This window comes from Lissotriton vulgaris, chromosome 10, assembly GCF_964263255.1.
Source record: "Lissotriton vulgaris chromosome 10, aLisVul1.2, whole genome shotgun sequence".
Taxonomy (NCBI): domain Eukaryota; kingdom Metazoa; phylum Chordata; class Amphibia; order Caudata; family Salamandridae; genus Lissotriton; species Lissotriton vulgaris.
This window is the reverse complement of record NC_141698.1, coordinates 415,301,624-415,326,449: the sequence shown is the minus strand read 5'-3', so window position 1 is coordinate 415,326,449 and position 24,826 is coordinate 415,301,624. Positions and strand designations below refer to the sequence as shown.

At 41.0% G+C, this 24,826-nt stretch overlaps 1 protein-coding gene across 1 annotated transcript in view; it reads left to right on the top strand.

Moving 5' to 3' along the window:
* The window catches only part of IGFALS (insulin like growth factor binding protein acid labile subunit), a 36,281-nt gene extending 13,489 nt beyond the window's left edge, over nt 1–22,792 (top strand). The window contains exon 2 of the mRNA XM_086941248.1: nt 18,589–22,792. Within this exon, the coding sequence (XP_086797374.1) occupies nt 18,589–20,420 (1,832 nt within the window). The 3' untranslated portion in view covers nt 20,421–22,792. The remainder of the gene's footprint in view (nt 1–18,588) is intronic.
* The last annotated feature ends 2,034 nt before the right edge of the window (nt 22,793–24,826 follow it).

Here is a 24,826-nt window from a genome sequence, read left to right as displayed (position 1 = left end):
CCCTTTTCTGAATCGTTTTGTTCACCATAAGCGTGGAAGGGTATACTCAGATGTGAGTCCCTTGCTCATTGCACCATCAGGATTCAAGCAAGCAGGGCCGATGACGGCTGTAATGCCAGAAACCGGTCCCCGGAAGCTTGTTTCCTTCCCAGTATAAGAATTGGCTTGGTAGTTTGGTTTGCCCTGTACCCATGATGCACTGGGACAGGGACAGACTAATTTGCATGTAGCCAGGTTCTGAGCTACGATGGTGCAGTGAGCTAAAAAACGGTGATGGATCAAGCCCTGATCTGTTGACTGGGTAGGAGTATTCTGCTTAATTCAGAAACTCTGTCCATCACCACCCCCTTTTCTGAAATCTTCTCATTACATCAAAGCGGAGATAATATATTATCTGGTTAAGCCAGGGCTGATGTTATGTCAGGGTTTGGGTTCTAGGCTCTGATTATGCCACCTTGCGGATTATACCAGACTGTGAACATACCACAACTCTGTTTATGCCAGGAGCTGCCACCTTTTCTACGTTTGGACTTATTGTCAGCCTTTATTAAGCGTTTCCAGCTCAGTATATGAGAAAGTGCCATTGAATAGATTAATCCTTATGTTAACAACAGAAAAAGCATGGTCTTTCTTTTCCACCTTTTACATCCACACTTCAGACGCTATATTGCAGCATTCCACAAGGATTCATCATGTCCCCTCCCTTATTCAGAATCTACCTGGCACCCTTACGAGACCTAATTACATAATTTAACCTTATATGCTTCAACTTTGATAATGATACACAAATTATCTTTACACTGGATAGGCCAGAAGATCTCCACAGATCTACACCTGACAAGTGCATCTGTGCCGCAGACAATTGAAAAATGAGCACCACTTAAAGCTCAACACAGCGAAGACAGAGACCATGACCTCTGGACAATGGTACCAACATAAACCCATGGCCATATGGCCCAGTGAACTAGATGTTCCACTAAATATGTCAATGGAGATGAGGAACCTATGGCTAATCATTTACTCAGATCTATACCTATATCCATAAGAGTGATTTTGATGATTCTTCCCATAGCTTGGATACCAACAAAACTACAAGCCAAAACTCACAATGGTGACTTTCAAATCCGACTATGCAAGTAGTCTATGCTTGAAGTAACCATTTTCATCATATGCGAACTACATGAAATACAGAACGCAGCAGGAAGACTTTTGTTCAGCCTCCACCCCAGAAAACACGTCACTTTATCTGACAAGCGCTTCACTTTTTACCAGTACTATGTTGATCAATGTAAGGCTGTCTGCTTCATCCACAGAGCTTCCCAAGGAAAAGGACCACTGGACCTGCAAGCTAAACAAACAATGCAGACAGAACAGGACATTGAATTCTAGACTTGAGCGTTGTTATTTTCCTAACACCGTACATTAAGAAACCATAGGAGGATCTCCTTTCTCAGTTCAAGCGGTCAAACTCTGGAACGCCTTATTTACAAAAATACTTTGCGTTCAGCAATATTTAAAGTTCAGATGAAAAGTGAAAACCTGACTATTCTCAAGGTGAACATGTTGGCGTAAAGTAGAACACCACACCACCTATGATAACAAATCCTTGAAGGATCCATCTTTCTTGGTTAATTAATTGCATGATAAATTGCGTCCTAAGACCAGGAATCTCCTTACAATCACCACATTCAAAATGAAGCAACTAGGGAGCTCCAGATTTTCTGTGCTTGCTGCCCGCAACTGGAACTCCCTTCCTCTTGAGTTCAGATGCACCCCCAGCAATATGAGATTCAGGCAACTCCTGAAGACTTGACTCTTCACTCAAGCATATGATTAATTGCCTGAGCAGTGTCTTTGCTTCCCTTACCCAGCCCCTAGAAAACAATCTGGTGTACTTGTGCTATATAAAAATCAGTAACATAACATGAAAGTTCCCTTACCACTCTTGATACTCCATCATTTATTCAGCGATCCTACAGCCGATTGTAACGCAATATAGGCTACTAACAATAAGCATATGATGCCTGGCTCCCCATACCTTACTAGGACAGAGGTACTACAGATTGTGTCTATAATCTGATATGCTATCAGCCCACAAAGTCAGCCATCCCTACTTACCTACCATCCAGAGAAGCATGCAATAACTTAAGAAATCTACTATTTTCTGCTGGCAAGTGGAGGATTCTAACATAGTCTCCCCTGCAAGTTCCTGCCAAATACATTCTATGACCCCCCTCTTGACATCTACCAACATTCACAAAGGATGATTGTAATCCAGTCAATCCTGCTAGTTTTCTGTCTCCTCCACCCCAATCATGGATGCCCAGGTCCATATCATCCCAGAAAGGATAGCATATGCAGTGACTTGCAACTGGGCTTTACATGCAAAGAAGCAGAGGGGACCTCTGGTACCAGCACCCTATAAGCCATAAACTGCACTTCAATCTCTCACATCTCTTTATTCATCACACAGCTAAGCGCTGCACACCACTACACAATAGCTGTACGCCAGATTATCAGATGCAACATGGACACACTTACCACATAGGATCAAAAACAAACACATGATGCAAAGGTCGACAGACACTCAGGGCCCTATTATGGACTTGAAACAGCTGCCAGGGCCAACACCTCTTGGAAAGGTTAAGTGGGGGAAGGACTTAAGAATATTGGCATTTTCTGAAGTACGTGATGGTACTGACATCAAACTCTTCGCACAATTGCAATCAGATAATTACTAGGTGCTCCCTGTCTGGTTAAATATCTACAATTTAGACTCGCTATATGGTCTCACATGAGCAGGGAGGCAAAGATCTTTAAAGAGGCGCCATTAGAAGGGTGGTCCTAGATGGAAAGATCACTCAGAAGGCGATCTCTCTGATATTCAATACACCATAGAACAACCCACAACACAAATAAAGCGAACTGATCTGAAATCACTTTGGGAGACTGATATAGGCACACTGGAGGACAGGTGATAGTAACAGGTGCCTATGCACCCCAAGGAAGTCTTAGTGAGACCGGGATTCTGACTGGTATAGTTGAAATCTTTGAATATATGAAAGGGAACCTTACACAGTGTACGGTTGAATCTCGTGCACTCCACAGGCGTCAATACGCGCTGAAATGTTTCAAAGATGAAGTAAACTGAATTTTTTCAAAGTTGAAATCAAATTTTAATTCTATCAATGAAGAACATCATATTCCATCACATGATCAAGCGTCAATAGTAGATCAATTCAATATTGAAGACATATAAATTGGTTGTGTTCAATTTATCATCATCATCTCGTGGGTTACGTAAGTAAGTTGTATACCCTATGCATTTCGAGCATGGCTCTTCTTCAGGGGGAAATCTTCTCGTAACTTTGTAAGCGAAAATCCGAAGTAAGCGCTGTAAACCCTGGGATAAATTGAACACAACCAATTTGAACTTTGAAAAAATTCAGTTTACTTACTCTTTGAAACATTTCAGCGCGTATTGACGCCTGTGGAGTTCACAAGATTAAACCTTACACTGTGTAAGGTTCCCTTTCATATATTTCTACTTGCACCTCAAGGACTAGGAGGTGACCACCTCGAGCACCCAAATCAAGAGTAATCTTTTTTCACTTTTTGACATAAGATTAACTGAGAGCGCAGCAATTCTCAATTCCATAGTTGGAATCTTTCACAGGATGTTACACCACAGCTGACCTGCATAAATTCAGAAGCACAGTGAGTGATACTTGTCTGAGGGGTTATGGAGAGGGAGATACATACGTGCACACGTTATGGCAGCGCCAATAAATAAGGCAATACTGGTCAAGGGTCCTGAAGAATCTCGGAATAAAAAACTGGGCCTTGCACTACATCTAAACCTGGACAGGGCCGGACTGGTCGTAGCTTGCACCGGGCAATCCCCCGGTGCGCCGCACGGGTGGGGCCGGTTTTGGGCCCCTGGAGGGCGATTTTGTTTCAGGGCCGTTTTTGCAGCATAGCTGCAAAATTGTCCCTGTAACAAAATCGGTGGAAAACCGGCCCGGCAAAGAGCTCGGCCGCACCCCAACCCTGGAGGGTGGAGGCGGCCAAGCACTTTGTCAGGCCGGTTGTGGTTCCCAGTCCAGCCCTAAACCTGGACACCATTATCCTGGGGACCTGGGGCCCACAAACAATGAGTAGATAATAAAATCTGTTTTTACATATTGGCCTTATATAAGCTAAAAGGTATTGCGCTTGAAGCTAGGTCAGCCCACAACCTCTCCCCAATACAGAATGGTAAAACAACACTAACAGGTGCATGGAAAGGGAAACGTCAGTATACACAGGCAAGGTTGCCCAAATAAATTCCACAAGATTCCACAAGATGTGGAATGCATGGATAGAACACAATAGATTAACAATAGAGTGAAAGAGATACAAATGCTAACTGCTGAGCAAAACAGTTAATGTCACTGTACCATAGTTCTCCTTTTGAGTTAATTGTGAGCATATGTCCAGCGCTAGATTAATTACTGGCCTACATTTTACAAGATGAACTTTACAAAGTTCTGCAAGAGTCAACATATTATAGGCCCCATTCTCAAAGCTATATAGAAATGTATGCTTGGCTTATACCTGAAAAAGCTGGTTTTCGACTCATGAATAGATGTGTATGCATGAAGATTTTCATGTGAGCAAATCTACTCACAGCAGCTAGAAACATGAGGGAAGTAGTAGTTCTAGTGCTGGAATGCCCTGCAAGTTGGGGCACACCCAAAAAATCTTATGTTTAGGGGCATTCATCAACTCCTCTCCAATCCATTTCCATCTTGGAATAAGTTGGAAATGTGCTACTGACAAGATGAGGTCTAAAATATTTTCCAAGATGGACAGGACCAACCCCTTCAAAAAGTAAGGTGGTGGTGTAGACAACGTAGTTTTTACATGAAAGGAAATTTCTTCCCACTGGATAAAACAGAAAATGGTTTTACAATTTAATTTGCACTTTATAGTCTTTTGCTTGAGCAAATATACATGAGAATATTTTGTCTTGCCAATTGTATTGTTTGTATGCCTACGTGTAAACTCTTGTGAATATAAAAAAGTATAAATCTGAACCAGCGAATGGTCATAGACCTTTTGTGGCTTTCTTTAAGAAAAGGTCACCTAATGTATTTTTTACAAATTGCCCATGAATGTTTTATATTAATTCTGGATTCTAGATATATTTTTTAAATACTGGCATGCAAGAAGCTTGTTTTATTAAATAGGGCTTTAGAATAATGGTATATATGGCGCCCGTTATGTGTGAGAAAGGCCGGTGTCTCAGCCGAAACGCGTCACATTGGCTGTTTTACTGGAATAAACATTATGGTTGATCCTTCGCTGCGTCGGAGCTTGTTTTATTTTGAATAAGTAATGGATGGAATATATATACTTTTTTTCTTCCTATTTTTTCCAAGAAAAAAACAAAGGTAAACCTTAGTTATAGTTAGGAAAACCTTTCTCATTCTTTCTATACAAACTAAACTAAAAATACACAAATATTACAAACTATAAAGTTATACCTTAAATTTATACATCCTGCATCACTACAAACCAAACTTAACTTACACAAAAATTTTAAATTGGAAACTTAAACGTATTCTTTTAATTTATAATTCATGCAAGACCTTCAAATTATAATACATTTTGCACCTTTATACACAGTGTGTTCAACTCAATAGACTTACTACATTAACTATAACTCAATCCTTCTCCATACTGTGCTTAAAGAACTTTGGGCCTGATTCACAAAGGTAAACTTACACCTTTGTGTAAGATTATGATTGTTTGCTATTTACAAAGGGATTTACCAGTGCGGAGTCTCTGCACATAAAAAGACCTATCTTTTTATGTGTGTAGACACCACACTCATAGGGATTATACTTATAAATCCCTTTGTGAATAGCAAACAATTGTAAACTTACACAAACAGGTAAGTTTGCCTTTGTAATTCAGGCCTTTTTATATTATATTACTTATACCATTTAAAATAATAGTATTTACATTAATAGTTATGACATTAGAAATCACATCTTTTGTGAGAATACAGTGCATGGAGACTGCATGGCAGAGTGGATCTTTCATTATACTGAGGATTCTTAACAAAAACTTGCAGACCTATTTGTTTACAACATTAGCTGATGATGCAAAGTTTTGTGGTGATTAACGGGGGTAAAAGAAAAAAGGGAGGGTGAAACACATTTTTCCATGCATTTTCCATTCACTTTTTAGACTGACGTAGCAGCAAAATCGCGGCACTGGGTTAGTAGAAATTTGGCAGGAACATAGATTATGGTGTGAAAAAGATACTTTCTGTTATTTGATCTAAACTTGTTTGGTTGTTTTGAAGCAATATGGGATAAAAGCTTAGTGATATATTGGGCTGCGGTATAATGCAGTACCCTTGCGTATTCCGCAGTACATGGAAATTATGAAACACAATATTATTGGTTAATCAAAGCCCTTGCAAAAAGAAAAGATAGCCATATTGTTTAGACCACACTTTATTTTTTGTTCTGTGTTTTTACGTGAAATATAGCTTACTGCTCTTTTTGTAATGCATATGAAGAAATGAGGCAGTTTAGGAAAGTCTGTAGAGTTAAGCATTTTTTTAAATTGATTTACATATCTTTAAGAAAAGTTAACGATGTACTGCAGTACTTTTGTGAAATTATATAGAAATTACGGCAGTACCTTTTGAAATCTAAAACAGAAAATTATATAAGACAAAAGACACTCCGTGACATGCCTCTCCACTCCACTTTATGCCATGCCATTCCACTTTATGCCTTTCCACTCTAAGCCACTTAACTCGACACTTGACACTCTGCGCCATGACAGTCTATGCCACTTCATGACACTCTACTCTATGCCACTCCACTCTACGACACACCACTCCACTCTATCAAAATCCACTCGACTCTACAACACCCCACTCCACTCTAAAACATGCCAATTCCCTCTTGGCTCCACCAATCTAAGACACTCTATGACGCGCCACTCCACACTACTCTACAACCTGCCACTCCTCTCTATGCCACTCAACTCTATACCACTCCACTCTACGCCACTCCACACCACTCCACTCTATGGCACGCCACTCCATTCTATGGCACGCCAATCCACTCCACACCAGGACAGGCCACTTCATCTAAGGACAGGCCACTTCATCTGAGGGCAGGCCACTTACTCTAAAGACAGGCCACTTCATTCTATGACATGCCACTCCACTCTATGTCACTCTATGCCCCTCCACTCGCAGATACTCTATGACATGCCACTGCATGACATGCCAGTAAACTCTACTCTATAACCTACCACTCCACTCTACACCACTCCACTCCAGGTGACTCAACTCTATGCCACTCCACTCTATGCCACTCCACCCTACTCCATGACACACTGCTCCACTCTACTCTATGCCACTCCACTCTACACCACTCAACTCTATGCCACAACTCTCTATGTCAGACACACTATATCACAAAACTCTACGACACTCCACTCTATGCCACTCTTCAACATGACGCTCTCCTCTATGACACACCATCCACTCTACAACAACCCATTCTACTCTAAAACAACTCCACTCCACTCTACACACTTCACACAACTCCACTATATGACACGCCACTCTACTCTACAACTCGCTACTCTACTCTAAAAAAAGGCTACTCTGCTCTAAGACATGCCACTCCACTCCACTCTAAGACACTCTACAACATGCTACTTTATGGCACGCCACTACACTCTACGACACGTCACTCCACTCTACGCCACTTCACTATATTTTTTGACACAGCACGCCACTCTACACCACACGAAGCCACTCCACTCTACGCCACTTCACTCTGCAACACTCCACTCTACACCACGACATTCTACGCAACTTCCGCTATCCCACTCCATGCCACTTTACTTCACTCTACTCTATGGCATACTGCTCCACTCTACTCCTTTGTACACCACTCTCTGCCACTCCACTCCACTCTATTGTATGACACACCACTCCACTCTACGCCACTCCACTGTACGAAATTTCACGCCACTCTATGATATGCCACTCCACTCTATGTCCCTCCACTTTTCATCCCCCCACTCTAACACTCTGTGACATGCCACTGTATGACGTGTCTGTCCACTCTACCCTATGACATGCTGCTCCACTCTACATCTCTCCACTCTAGGACACACCACTCCACTCTACAATATGCCACTCCACTCAATGACACTCCAACCCACTCTACAACATTCCCCAACATTCCACTCTACCACACGCCACCCCACTCTATGCCACTCCACTCTACTCCACTCCACTCCACTCTATGACTTGTTCTTTACTCAGTGCCACTCCAGTCTTCAAGGCACCACTCTACTCTACACCACTCAACTCTGTCCCACTACACTCTTTGCCCGATACTCTATGACACTCCACAACACAACACTCTATACCACTCCACTCACAACAAACCACTCCACTCTATGCTGTGCCACTTCACTCTACGCTATGATGCTTCACTTTACTCTATGATACTGCATGCCACTCCACTCTACAGCATGCCACTCCACAATATGACGCACCACTCCACTCTACAACACGCTATGCTACTCTACTCTTCGACACGTCCCTCCACTCCAGGCCCCGCCACTATAAGACACTCTACGAAATGCCAGTCTATGACACTCCACACCACTCCCCTCTATAAAACGCCACTCTACCCAATGACATTCCATTTCTCTCTAAGACACGCCACTCCACTCTATGACACTGCACACCACACCACTCTAAGACACTCTACGATGCGCCAGTGTATGACCCGACCCACCACTCCACTCTTCTCTAAGGCAAGCTACTCCGCTCTACTCTACAAAACCCACTCCACTCTACGATACTCTGCTCCATTCTATGGCACCCCACTCCACTCTACACCACTCCACTGAATGACATACCACTCTACTATATGCCACTCCATTCTATGACATTCTATTTGGTTAGTTTTTAAAATAACTTTTTTTTCTTCTTTTAAAAAAAAAATCTTTTTTTACAAGGTCAACATGACCCACATACAAAAAAAAGTCTTAACTGTAAACCGGAGGGCATCAGCAGAAAACCAAAAAACTAAGGTCTGTTGGGGAGGACAGTGGTGAACCATGACAACCTCACGATGGAAGGTCGTATCTCGCTCTCCCATAATATTGACAGTATGGCAGAGGAGGCAGTATGTCGCAGTACTGCCATATTGCTCCATAATTTCTCTATTCTGCCTGAACAAATGTATTGGCACCATGGTACTAGGAGCAGGTACTGATGTAGGGACAGATGCACCATGTGCTGTCTGAGGTGCTATTGGGGCGGAGGAAGTAGGAGGTTTAACTGGAGGGACAGATGCAGTGGGTGGGGTTGGAGGTGCTGATGATGCCGAAGATGTTGAAGGTGGTGATGTAGCCGAAGACATGGCCACTGGTGATCTTCCTGTTTCTGTCTCTTCGGTCTCCTTCTGGCACCTTCTTTCTGCACACTCCAACCTGGTGGAATGTATTGCATGTAGGTGTGTTCTCATTCATGTGGTATTGTATGAGTATTGTTTCATGTTCCCATGGGAAATATCTTAACTGTGTAGCTTGCCGGTTACCAGTTTGGTGTTCTCCTTTTTCCCTCCAAGTGGCAATGTGTAAAAATCTCACACAATGGAATCCTTCAGTTTCTTCTCTGCTTCACTTCTTGTGGTACTCCTCTTGCCTCCTCTGCTCCATCTCCTGTTCCTTCTTTTCCAGCAGGATGGATTGTCTTCTTGAGCCATTACACTTCTCCAAAAACTACAAGGTGGCTTCTCACTAGAACATTTTCGCTCTTGCAAACAGCAGAACCTTCACGTTTGAAGATATCAATTGGAATGAGAATAAGGGGTATACACTTCCTGCTTTCTACAAATGGGGAGAGGAGTTGGCCTAGTGGCTAGGGCAGTCGACCTCGAATATGGGGAACTGTGTTCGAGTCTTGGCAATGATGCTGAACATCCTGTGATTCTGGGCAAATCACTTAATCTCCCTGTGCCTATCAAAGATGAATGTGTCCTCATGTAACCCAACTAGTGCTATATAAAGTGCTCTGATACACGATACCGGGTCAAGATCGCGCTATATAAAAATCAGTACCATTTTTTTACAAAAAACAATTAATAGAATTCTAAGCCAATGAAATGCTGTTTAACAAAAGCTACACTACTACAGTAGTTTCTTGATACTATTGCGGTACCCATATGGTTTACAAACACAGCCTACAGTTACAACACAAACACATATACAATAAAAAATGTAAGCAGTCCTAAAACCCTAAATCCATATTTTAAATTCAAAATAAATTTATGGTGTAAACATCTTTTTAAAAATGGACTGAAGTACAGCAGTATTTTTAAGGAAGTGCAAGTGAAAGCACATCGATCACGGAGACAAAGCTAACATTTATAATGAACTTTGACCTACCGCAAAAGTACAGCTGTACCAAAGGAATAAAAATAAATATGTAATATTGTAATAAAGAACATTATATTGTTTTAAAAAAACAAACATACAAATTAAATGAAGAAAACCTAAGGTTTAAGATTAGTAATGATCAGGAAAACCTCATTTAATATTTCTATAGAAAAAAAACTTTAACTGCACAAACTTTATAAAATCAAAACTTATACTTATAACTTTATAGTTATATCTTAAAGTTATAATTTGCACCCCACCCAAAATGTATTATAAGTAGCACACCTCCATACACAGTGTTGTCAACTAGCTAGCACCACTACGTTAACTATCACTTGGCCCAATATCGCATACAGTGTTCTAATAAATAATTTCATTTCAGATGTCATGAGTCTTGTTATAAATGCTATAAGTTAACATGCTATAAGTCATGTCATATGGAAGGGTATAATAAGAAGTGCATGGGAAAGCGACAAATTATAGTTAGACAAAAGTAAACAAAGAGAGCAAACACATGGATAAAATGATTGCTTTTGGGTCAAGTGTGTAGTGTTCTGAGGCAACCAAGTCGCCAGCTCTTGAGATTGGCTGTCAAAGTGCTCAAGTAAATGCTGACTGGCAGAAAGTGAATGAATTAAATATTACTTCATTTTCTTGATTAATTAAAATAATTGACAACAATATGCCACAAGAGATATCTCAGCACATAATAACATGATCCTAAATAGAACAATTACAAGTAATTCATATGACCACTTCCTTTCACAATATTCAGTACTTTAAATATTTTGCAAGATATGCACAACCAATGTCTATGAATATAAGGATACAGGCAATCATTCCCTGATCGCTACCACTACAATACAAATTATATGACTAATCTACAAGTTTTAACTCCAAAATAATTGAATGGAAGTTTAAAAAGATTTTTGCTAATACTAGCAAACCTTGACGAAGCCAATAGGTTTCATCTATGTGAGAACTATTTGCTTTGCCAATGTCTTTTAGCCATGTTGTACAGCAGCATGGCTGCTGTTCAGCATTGCTAAAAGTTAGGGATGTAGTAGAGAGTGGCATTGAGAGGAGAGGAGAGTACAGTAGCATGAAGTGGGTTGGCATGGCATAGAGTAGTAGAGTGAAGTGGAGTGGAGTGATATAGAGTGGAGTGCTGTAGAGTGCAGAGGCGCACAGTGGAGTGGAATAGAGTAGAGTAAAGTGGCATAGACTGGACTGCCATAAAATGTGGTTGTTTACAGTGGCGTAGGTTAGAGTGGTTTATGGTGATGTAGAGTGGAATTGAATGGCGTAGAGTAGAGTGACATGGAGAGGAGTGGTGTAGAGTAACGTGGCATATAGTGGAGTGGTGTAGAATGCCATTGTGTGCAGTGGAGTCGAGTGGCAGATAGTAGTGTAGAATGGAATGACATAGACTGGAGTGGAGTGGCATATAGTGGTTTAAAGAAGAATGGAATAGATCAGATGGGTGTAGAGCGATGTAGAGTAGAATGGTGTAGATTAAAGTGGGAGTGGGATAGAGTGGAGTGGAGAAGATTTCTATGAAGTAGAGTGGAGTGGTATAGAGAGGCATAGAGTAAAGTGACAATGTGTGGAGTAGAGTAGCATAGAGCAGATTGGCATGGACTAGAAGGCCATAGAGTGGAGTTGCGTAAAATGCCATAAAGTGGGTAGAGAGCCATTGTGTGGAGTGGAGTGGTAGAGTATAGAAGAGTGGTGTAGAGTAGAGTGGCATATAATGGAGTGCCATGGAGAACTGTGGAGTTGCCTAGAGTACAATGGTGTATCAATCAGCATTTGTATAGCACAGCACTGTCAACTCTAGGGGTATATAGGCGCTGAGGATGCAACGTCTGTCAAAGAGCCAGGTCAGAGACGAGAAGAAAGAGGGAAAAATAACGGGCAAAAACGAGTAGAAAGGGGAAAAATAAAGGACAAAAATGAGCAGAAAGAGGAAAAATAATGGGCAGAAACAAGCAGGAGGAGGAAAAATTATGGTCAGAAAGAGGCAAAATAAAAGGTTAGAACCTAGCAGAAAGACACAAAATAACAGGCAGAACGAGCAAAGAAAAGCCAAAAATAGAGGGCAAAAGTAGGCAGAAAAATTAGCAGAAAGAAGGCAGAAAACCAGCAGAGGAGCCACAAACCAAAGACAGCAGAGGGTAGCCTACTGTGCAGGGGAGCTGGTACGAAGACCTGCTCCTCGTTCATAGAGTAGAGTGGAGTGGCATGGAATGGCTTTGAGTGGGGTGGCATAGAGTAGAGTGGCGTTGAGTAGAGGAGTGGCATATAGTGAAGTGGCTTAGAGTAGAGTGTCATAGATTGGAATGGAGTAGGGGGGCATAGAATGGAGTGGAGTACAGTGGCGTGCAGTAGAGTGGCATAGAGTAGAGTAGCAAAGAGGAAAGTTGTGTGGAGTAGAGTCAAGTGGAATAGGGTTGAGTGGCATAGAGTGGAGTAGAGTAACGTAGAGGGGCGTGGCTTAGAGGAGAGTATGACTGAATTAATTATTACTTCATTGTCTTGATTAATTAAAATCGTCACCAACAATATGCCACAAGAGATATCTCAGCACTTAATAAAATAATCTTAAGTAGAACAATTACAAGTAATACATATGACCACTCCCTTTCACAAATGTCAGTGCTTTTAATATTTTGCAAGATATGCCCAACCAATGTCTGTGAAAATAAGGATACATGCAATCATTCTCTGATCACTACCACTACAATACAAATTGTATGGGTAATCTACAAGTTCTAACACCAATTTAATTGAATGGAAGTTTTAAAAGATGTTTGATAATACTAGCAAGCATTGGCAAAGCCAATAGGTCTTGTCTATGTGAGAGGCTATTGGCTTTGCCAATGTCTTTTAGCCATGTTGTACAGCATCATTGCTGCTGTTCAGCATTGCTAAAAGTTAGGGATGTAGTAGAGAGTGGCATAGAAAGGAGAGTGGAGTACAGTAGCATGGTGTGGGGTGGCATGGAATAGAGTAGTGTAGAGTGAAACACGGGGCAAGTTTTGGCCACTAATTGAATAAACCTAGGTGATGGTAGGTTTAATCAATAGCCATAAACGTTAAGCACATATAAAGAGATTGATAAAAATTCAGCCCATAGTTTTGTGTAGCCAGATTCACCGTTGAAATGCTTTAACATAATTGCTTTTTTGAAGAGCCCGCCAGCACAGAACATAACTGCAGAATATATTTGCGAAAAGCACTTCTGCCGCATAATCTTTGTTTTTCAAAATGAAATTACAACCTGATGCTACACTGTGTACAGGAATGGGAAAGATTATATATTACACAGAAATTACAGAATTGAGTGACAATTTAGTCATGGAAAAAGCAACCGACAATAGGTTGGACGACTATATGTCAATGATAGTATCAGTTTACTAGATATAAAAGCTAGGAGTGTCCCGTAATACAATCTAGATTAGCTTTTTTAACTTTTTTATTTAATCAACATCGTGAAATATACAAATAGACAGTTCATGAGGACTTTCCAAAAAGAAAGAAATCGGGGCCCAAATACATTTGCCTAATCTTCTCGATCTCCACCCCTTTCTTTCGTACACCCCCTTTTCCAGGTTAAAGATTGCTAACAGCCTCCGTAGCCCCTGCGAAGAGATCGAGACATCTTTCATGCCTAGAGATCGAGACATCTTTCCGTAACTGCTAGAGTCCCTCTTTGGCACTATTTCTTATTTGGTAGCTAGATGACCCCCCTTCAATCCAACTTTCACCTCCTCATTTGTCAAAGCACCGGTATTCGCTGAAGAGGCTTCCAGCTCTGCCCTGAGGATGATATATTGCGGTGTTTTCATGCATTACAGATGAGGATTTGCCAGAGAAGCGATAAGCTCTTTTCAGTTGTAGGAGGCAGTACTGGACAAAGTGTAATGAGGTTTATATGTTGACAAGTCCAAAAGTGGTCCATGTTGAAATCACCAACAGTTCAACACTATAGAATACTATAAAGTTAAATGATTTTCTTCTGTCTTTGTCTGAAGAGATCAGTCTGCACTGTCAAAGTTACCTGTCAGTGGGGCTCACTCATCACAGATCACATCATCTCGAAAAAAGAATAAGAAACAGCATGAATAAGAATCTGAATCCAGCTGCAGCGGCTCAATCTCAAACTTATTCTCTAGGGAGTAAGGGTGATTGATCATGGTTATGTAATGGCAGAGTTTTTTGCTGGGAAGGAGTAAGGGTTTTTGGCTCAGAAAAGCAGGGTGAATCAAATGGGCTGGTGGGAAATTCATTTCTCACCTCTGACACATTACTCCTTTACTTCCCAACCATTGTCTGGTTTTGAAGGGAAATAAAATCATGTACTAGTGTCTATCAACACTACAGAATACTATAAAGTTAAATGCTTTTCTTCTGTCTTTGTCTGAAGAGATCAGTCTGCACTGTCAAAGTTACCTGTCAGTGGGGCTCAAGATTGCTAACAGCCTCCGTAGCCCCTGCGTAAAGGTAGGCGCCAGCGGGTCCAACCACTCCAAAGATATGCAGATTCTTGCACTAAAATCTAGATTCAAAGTTCTGAAACCATTAGTTACATAATTAAATGTATTTTTAAGGCCTCATGCTACCTCTTGCTGTTCCCCTTTTCTTCAAAACAAACTCTTAAATAGTTGTATTGTGGCCTTCTTTCAATTACCTAATTCTATTTTTGTCATCTACTTCTGACCAAAGATCACCATTGATTTTTGACCATTCCTCAGTAGCCCGTTATTTTGATTAAATAGGTGGAGAGCTGCTAGAGAGGTTCTTAACCCTAACAGTGTCTTACCAAGAAACATGGTATCATCTGCATGTTGCCTCAACGATACTTTAATGTTTGATGCAAATCTCAGTCTACCATTAATAGCAGATAAAGATTGGCTTCATAGCTCATGTGTGGTGGCATCAGAATTCACATGTATTACCCATGGTATACCCCCTTAATGCACAAATCACAACTTTTCCTTTTTTGAGCTGGAAAGTGAATCCAAAAATAAATACTTCCCACCAGTTTACTTAACATTTGTGATGCAAACCTGGTTCAAAGTGTTGAGAAATATGATCCATAATTGTTTGCTGTAGAAAAAGACCCCAATGCACCCTTACACCATGCCTAGAGATCGAGACATCTTTTCGTAATTGCTAGAGTCCCTCGTTGGCACGATTTCTTATTTGGTAGCTAGATGACCCCCTTCAATCCAACTTTCACCTCCTCATTTGTCAAAGCACAGGTATTCGCTGAAGAGGCTTCCAGCTCTCCCCTGAGGATGATATATTGCGGTGTCTTAATGCATTACAGATGAGGATTTGCCAGAGAAGCGATAAGCTCTTTTCTGTTGTAGGAGGCAGTACTGGACAAAGTATAATGAGGTTTATATGTTGACAAGTCCAACAGTGGTCCATGTTGAAATCACCAACAGTTCAACACTACAGAATACTATAAAGTTAAATGATTTTCTTCTGTCTTTGTCTGAAGAGATCAGTCTGCACTGTCAAAGTTACCTGTCAGTGGGGCTCACTCATCACAGATCACATCATCTCGAAAAAAGAATAAGAAACAGCATGAATAAGAATCTGAATCCAGCTGCAGCGGCTCAATCTCAAACTTATTCTCTAGGGAGTAAGGGTGATTGATCATGGTTATGTAATGGCAGAGTTTTTTGCTGGGAAGGAGTAAGGGTTTTTGGCTCAGATAAGCAGGGTGAATCAAATGGGCTGGTGGGAAATTCATTTCTCACCTCTGACACATTACTCCTTTACTTCCCAACCATTGTCTGGTTTCGAAGGGAAATAAAATCATGTACTAGTGTCTATCTTGCAATGTACAGTCAATATCATTTTATAGTTTTTGAGCCATAGTCCTAAAAAATGCTTTTACTTGTACAATGTTTTCAACATCAGTCATTGTGTGCATGTATGTGTATTCGTACGCATGCCTGCACATGTCTGTGAGTGGATATGTATCAGCTTTTCCAAGTGTCTGGATGTGTTTGCGTGTGATTGTGTGTGTGAGTGTGCATGCACGCATGCGTCTAGGCAACTGCCTGTGTACTCATACATCTGGGTAATGGCTTTAATGGTTATGCATAAAGATGCCTTCATTTGTCCTTTCCTGTAAGTGAATTAAACTACAACACACAATATCATGACAGTCATTACAACAAAACACATCACATAAAATTAGCCAGACCTATTGGCTTTGTCATTGCTTATTATTTGTTTCCATTGTTCATAACCCTTTTCAATCTCCCAAATATGTTTGCAAATCATGCCAGAGTAAAAAATATAATTAGGAGAAGCCTATTTCTTGTGTGATCAGATAATCTACATTTCCACATATCTTAAAATACGCAAATGGAGTAAGTATCAGCAGTCATTCCGATTCTGAAGCTTTTTTGATATGGTGCCACACTCTAAATGAGGTCCTGTGCTGTGTGTGATGAGACTCCAACATCAACTATGCTATATATAAACAAGAATTTCAACTAGAATTGTATTGTCCGCCCTACTGAATATATTCACAACCCAATCAACCAACCCAACCTATGCACCTATGTCGCTCGTGGTTCATCCCTGAACGAGTGTAGCTCAACAGGTGTAAACACAACCTTTGTCTAGAATCTGCCTTTTTTTTAAAAGCAAGCCTTAGTTTCGGTCCGGTGACAATCTAAACGCATTATATCGAATGCATTTTATTTCATGACAAAAATATCCTATCCAAAACACAGGCTTGACAACTGCTTCACAAGGTAAATTTTGGTAAACTTATTAAGAATTAAAAACAGTAAATAAATATTGACTTCGGCGACGTAGTAGTAGGTGATTTAATGGGTGCAATATTTGTGTATGTTAATATTTTCAACCTCAGTATAGTGTCATACAACCACTGTGTCTGACCACTCTCTAAGGAAATCAAAAATACAATTAATTTATTATCGTTTCTTTCGCTGTGCCCCAGAAGGTAAATCATGTAATTTCAATTCTTTAAAACATCCCTCAGGGCCCATTTCATGGAATACCAAATAAATATAATTATGCAGCAATGACCCACAGTAAAATATTACATTGCGTTGTATTGTTTTGGAACATTTATATAGCATTTACTACCCCTATGTCAGCCACTGAAGGGCTTGAGTATGTGGGTAGCAAGCTACGCTCTGTTTTTGACCTTCTGTATGAGCTGTTGCTATGTCATATATGATGACCACCAAGGTGCAGTTATGGAGATAAGGGGCTCCATGTTCAGCAGTGCGGTGGGCGAGGAGGTGTGAGATGTTTACGCACAGTTGCTGGTTTTCAGTGAGCTGGCAGTCTTTAGTAGCTGTGCAGGTCCCTTTGTGGTATTTCATATGATTATAGTCCACTTTTAGTTTTTCGTTTTTTTTAGGTTGAAAGTTTTTATTCGATGTGCAAGATATCTTAGAAGCAAACATACATGTACAAAAACAGTATTGCCAAAGATAAACATGTCAACATTTAAATGCTAAGAGAATAAAAATAGGAAGTGACCCTACATAAATTAACTAAAAAGTCTATTAAATTGAATAGTCCACTTTTATTACTGTACAGGGTTGTCCATTCTGAGATACTTTGTGACAAAGTTTATGGTCATGAGCAAGTTGAAGGGTGAAATGGTGCAGAGATATGTGTGGATTGACTTCATTACTGTCATCCCAAATCTAATTTTCATTGTGAGATGTAAAGAAACGGTCATAAAGTATATGTGGGATCTGCAGTGGAGGACTAGATTAGAGTCCTCCGATTGACCATAAGTATTTGTTGCATTGCTGAAATTATTTCTTGCCTCTTCAGTTAGTGACGACTGGTTTGTGGGATATTTTAATACTGGGTTCTGGACAAGACCCATAATAAACCTGTCTTATGTGAATGTAAGATGATTATGCCTTATAAAATGATCAATCCGGTTTGAGCATATGGATTTAGTGGGTGTTTTGGTAAAGTGTGTAGCCTCAAATGCATGTCCACCCCTTCATGCAAAGGGATCCTTTCTATTTGTTGCTCATTTTCTGCACTGTTTATTCTTATCATTATTTCTTCTTTATCTCATTCCAGATTTCTTCATTAAGGTGCTGCTATCGCTCCTTTTCTCTCCTTTTTGGCTGAGCACAATATCTGTGGACACCAGAGCTCCTGCAGGAGAAATTGTCAGCGATCCACCTGACTTAGAGCTTCAGAAATGCCCCACTGCCTGCATGTGCAGCTATGACTACAACGAGGAGCTGAATGTCTTCTGCAGCTCTCGAAACCTCTCACAGATCCCACACTACATGCCAAACCACGCCAAGTCTCTGTGGCTGGATGGCAACAACTTCACATCATTGCAAGCCATGGTGTTCAGGAATCTCTCCAACCTGGACTTCCTTAATATTCAGAGTAGTCACTTGAACACTGTGGAGCAGCATGCCTTCCATGGCTTGAAAGTTCTTGGCCACCTGCACCTAGAGAGGAACAACTTGAAATATCTGGCACCCCATGCTTTCCTCCACACGCCAAGCCTGGTCTCCCTCAGCCTAAATAACAACTACTTCAGCAAGATTGATGATGAACTGTTTTCTGGACTTTCGAACCTCTGGTATCTCAATCTGGGGTGGAACTTGTTGGCAGTCCTACCCGACATGTGTTTTCATGACTTACCCAATCTGAGAGAGCTCATTCTAGCTGGAAATCGCCTTGTTTATCTCCAGCCTCAACTCTTCTTTAGCCTTAGTGAGCTGAAGGAACTGGACTTAAGTGGAAATTCCCTGAGGGGCATCAAGACCAACATTTTCGGGAAGCTTCATAAGCTCCAAAAGCTCTATTTGAACCAGAACCAGATCAGCACCATAGCACCAACAGCTTTTGTGGGCATGAGAGCCCTACGGTGGCTTGATCTGTCACAGAACCGCCTTGCCACAATCTATGAGGACACCTTTTTTGGTCTTCTGAGCCTTCACGTTTTGCGTATGTCCAACAATTCACTGGTCAGCTTGAGACCCAGGATTTTCAAAGACTTGCAGGTTTTGGAAGAACTACAACTTGGGAACAACAAGGTGAAAGTTCTGATGGAGAGGACTTTCGATGGGCTGGGTCACCTGGAGGTTCTAACGCTGAATAACAACCTAATACCTGAGATCAAGCCTGGGGCCTTTCTCGGACTTCACAGCATGGCCGTCATGAATCTCTCAGGTAACTGCCTCAAGGTTGTACCTGAAAATGCCTTTAAGGGACTCACTAAGCTCCACAGTCTACACCTTGAAAACTGCTGCCTTAGTAGAATCAAGTCACACACCTTCCTTAGTCTAACTAGCCTCCGGAGACTTTTCTTGCAACACAATAGCATCTCTGTCATTGAGGATAGAAGTTTTATTGATTTGCAAGTGCTCTTAGAACTGGATCTGAGATACAATGCTTTAACTCATCTCTCTGCTCAGATTTATGCAGGGCTGAACAACTTGGAATATCTTCTTCTTTCTTCCAACCAGTTACAGACTGTCTCTCCTGAGGCCTTCCAGCCCCTTCAACGCCTTGTCTGGCTTGATCTCTCTGGTAACCGATTTGAGTCGCTCTCAGACAGCGTATTTCAATGTTTGCCACGCTTGAGATATCTCAATCTCCGGGACAACCAGCTGAAAACATTCTCAGTTCGTTTTCTGTCCCCTGGTTCATTGTTGGAGCAGCTTTGGTTGGAGGGCAACAGGTGGCACTGTGACTGCTCCCTAAAATTGCTGAGGGACTTCTCTCTGCAGAACTCCACTGTGGTCCCTCGTTTTGTGCAGTCTTTCACAGAAGGGGACGACTCCTTCACACCCATCTACACCTACAACAATATCAGCTGTGCTAGTCCACCTCTTTTGGTGGGTCTCGAATTGAGGGATCTGGGTGATGAACACTTTAGCCAGTGTTAGTTATGCAGCTTATTGCCAGTTTCTAAGAGTGCCATGAGATCCCTTTAGGGCAGTGGGTGCTTCATAAATGCTGTTAGGCAATCAGTCATTGACTTTGGAGTTGCATTGATTGCACATACTGGACTGCTTAAAACACACATTACTCTTTGAAGGCAGAAAGGCACTGTATGTTAGCACAGGGCTACAGAAATGTAATACTGGGGGCTCTGACTTGAATTCTAGCCAGCTGGGTGAAAGTAAAATTCATTACCAGTCTGGCAGCCTGTCTAGTGTTTAATTTCTACGGCGTGTGGGCCTCAAAGAGGAGTCCAAGGGTCTTGAGGGACATTTTCACCTCAAAATCAGTTCTCAAAGGTGCATATGCATAATGTACACAATCACCCTCTTAAAGAAGCACATTAGATGTTTCTGTCTCTTGTGAAACCATGCAAAGTAGGATCATGTGGCATGCATTTTGAAGGTATTTACCAAGATTCTCCTCTTTTTTGTAGCCATTAACTTATCCAACCACTTATGCCATTGGAAACTCTCTCACTCCCTGTACACGTGATCCACTGTATAATACTGTATGTAAAAATGCCTGGTTTCTGTCACATGCTATGCTCAATCTCGGAAAATAGGAAGATCTTTATTCCCTACATTTCTAGTCAGCACCTTTCACTACTAACAAATTAATATGGTGGACAGCAACAAATGCCCCTTCTGACCTTTCCATGCATGTCTTTCAGATAGGTTTCAGGTGAGGTCTTCTTTCTTTATCTATAAATTTGTATTTTAAACATGTTATTTATCATTCCTAATGAAAACAGTTATACCCCCAGATCATCAGTATTATTTTGGCTAGGCAAAGACCTATTCACTTGTTTGTGAGAAAAAAGCTCCAAGATTAAGGATTGCCTGGCTGTGCTATGAACTCTGGAACGCTGTCCCATTTTTGTCATATCACTCCCTATTACCACCGGGGAACCACCAGGATTGGAGCTGGATCCAGTATTACCCCCTACTCCTCATTTTTGGGACATTGCCACATGCTTGGAGTAAGACATGTGGTCTGGCGGTGAAAGGTGCCGAACCAGGGGGTCCCGGTTCTTCTCACAGATCCAGAACTTCACTCAAAGTTGAGCGATTCTGAGCAAATTGTTAATCTCCCTTTGTCTATGTAATGCACTTGTAAATATATGTAATGTAATTGTAATCTAATTGTGTATAATTCTCCCTCTTGATGTACACAATATTTATTGTTTCCCAGCTCCCAGTACCACATGTCGCACCAATGATCACGGACTAGATTTGCACTATATAAATACACATGCCCTTGGAAGTGGGCTGGTGTCTACTTTTTTGGAAAAAAGACATAGAGCATTAGTAGGTTTAACCTGCTGATGGCACCAGTAGTGACATTCTGAACACCCCAAATAAGATACATTATCTTTATGCAGCATTGATCCTTTCTACGTAGACTATGATCTTTTGACTCGTGAAGCTGGGCTTGAGAAGCTGGCCAAAGCACACATACCCTTTGGACTCAGTGATGGCCTTGTGGATTTGAGCAAACCTGGGCATTGTGCCCATTTTGGAAACTGGAGTGATTGTTTATCTGCTTGCAGGTTCTCTCTCTAAAAGGAGACCATCACCAAAAAATGTGGGAACATAAAAAGCTTCAATATCACATTTTGTAAACTTCGTAAATGCACGTTTTGAGTTAACGTACACACTTTCCCCACGCCATGCTATGTGTTTCAAAACTTTGTCTCTGATATTTGTACATACTCAAAAAATACACACAAAGTCCCTAATCTATATACAAGTTAATATATGGATAATGTGTTGAATGTCAATACAAAAACATGCAATTGGGAGGCAGTAGGTATCACTTAAATACAGAAGATAAACAAATCCATGAAGGCATTGTACAAACAAATATGTTAATACATTTTATTAAAATTGGGACTGAATAATTACATATAAGTTTAAAAAATATTTTTTTCCCAAAAACATATTGTTTCAATGGATGCAATTTACACGGTACTAGAAAACTTTCTAGTACTGTGTATAGATTAAGGACTTTTTGTGTGTTTTTTTTGGTGTTACCCTGTCCCTTCTCTGAGTATTAGGGTATCTCCCTCTCTTTATTATCTTTTATGTACATACGCACCACAGCAGTTCTATTTCCTTGAAGGAGAGGGGGAGTGCAGCAAAAAAGCTACACAGAGGAACCCTTGTATTGTCAGCACTGACATGCTTCAAGTCTGTAAATGAGTGTTGAAGTGGGATTAACAATTCTGTTGCTCTCTTACAGCAGATGAATATTGGTAGCATAATATACAGTTGACAACTTACAATGTAGCAATAAAAATTCTATAATCACTCTATTACTTTCATTCACCGTTTTTTCCCTGAACACTTATTAACCAGCACCTTGAGGCTACCTAATGATAAAAACATTGCTTTGTTAATGATAACTTTTTTTGTTGGCTCGTAGGCTTGACAAATAAACTATTGCTCCTTTCTTTAGTTTTGCTACTAGCGAAATAATAAAAACAAAGTTGAAAAACATACATATGCAAACATTTTATATTAAAATGTTAAGATATAACAGTGTTAATATTCAGAAAGTCGATGTCAATACGAATAACGAATTATACAGTCATGTATAAAAGCTAAATTGCATCTTTAAAGGCGAATTCGCCTGCTGTGAACTCCACATCAACCTCTACTCAGAAATTCATGGTTAGGCAGGCTCTGAGAACCGGGCCCAAGGTTACTGATTGACAAATCACAGGTGGGGTAGCAGGTAGCCAGCATACAAATGAGTAAACAGAAAATCCCAGATTGATCCCACAGATTGGCACAGCGCCATCACAATGGTTCAGGGAGAACAACCCCAATAAAGCACACATGGCCGGAGAGGTGCACACATTTCCAAAACACCATAAAGTCAGATGCCACATAAAGATAGGAACACTGTATTGGTGGAGTGGCTGTATGGGTGAGTGAGTGGATGTGTCTGTACATCTATGAATCAATAAGTGAGTGTGTAAGTACTGGTATGGATCTGTGAATGGGGTTGTGAATTGTTGTATGGCAGTGGGTGTATGAAAGGTTCTGTGGGAATGGATGCGTTAGTGATTTTGTGGATGATATCCTCGGTGATGCCATTTGAGATGTCATCAGTGATGTCACTGACCATGTCATGAGTGATGTAATATATGAGGTCATAAGCAGTGCCTTGCAGGGGCAGGAGTTATAGTTAGCTTAGCTAACTTTGGCGGGGAAGAAGGTAGCTATGCTATTACAGAATTCTGAGGAAGGCATAACATTGGAAGATACTCATTCAGGATGATGTAAGCATTTTCAATAAAGAGAATAGTTCTTTAGTCGGGTTGCTGGCTGGGTCAATTTTTTGAGTGTAATATTTTTGGCGTGTTGCTCTAATGGGCTTGTGATATTGTTTTAGGGCTTCTGGGCGTGACTAGTAGAGTTGTACTTGTTGCTCTATTCACGTTTGAGGTATTCACATAATTATTTTGTAGTTGGTAGTTGTTCATTGTACCAGGGTGCCGAAGGAGATGATCTCTGGTTGCATCTTGAAGATGGTCGCACAATATTGTAAATAGCCCTGGTTATTCATGATTCAAAGTTGCCTTTGGCATGATTCAGATCATTTCCCTTTCCTATGTCTGGGTCCATGGCCAGCAGAGCAGTATTAAAGTTGTCAGGAGTGACCCTGGCCCATTCCCTGATTAATATAGGGTGAGCCATATGAATTGAAGGGGTAGTCGGCAGAGGAAGAACAAAAGGGACCAGAAAATGCTTGGCCCAGGGTAATGTAAAAGGGTCAGTGGTCTTAAACCCACCCTAAACACGAAAAATCCCCTATTCATGCCACCCAAAAAACTCAAATTCACCATAAACCCTAATAATACCCTTGCCAACCACAATCCCATTCCCACCCTAAACAAATTTCCTTGCCACCCAAAATCCTATACCCACCCTACACCCTAAAACATCTCTTGCCACTCAAATTCCCACACCCACCCTAAACCTTAAAAATTCCATTGCCACCCAAAAAAACCTTACCCACCCTAAACCCTAAAAATTCCATTGCCACCTAAAAAACCTTACCCAGCCTAAACCTTAAAAATTCCCTTGCCACCCAAAAACCCATAGCCATCCTAAACTCTATACATTTCCTTGCCACCCAAAATCCTATACCTATCCTAGACCCTAAAAACTCCCTTGCTACCCAAAAAACCATACCCACCCTGAACCCTAAAAATCCCCTTGCCTCAAAACATCCCATAACCACCCTAAACCCGAAAAATTCCATTGTCACTCTAAATCCCAAACTCACTGTAAACCCCACAAATGTCATTGCCACCCAAAAGCCCATACCCACCCTAAAC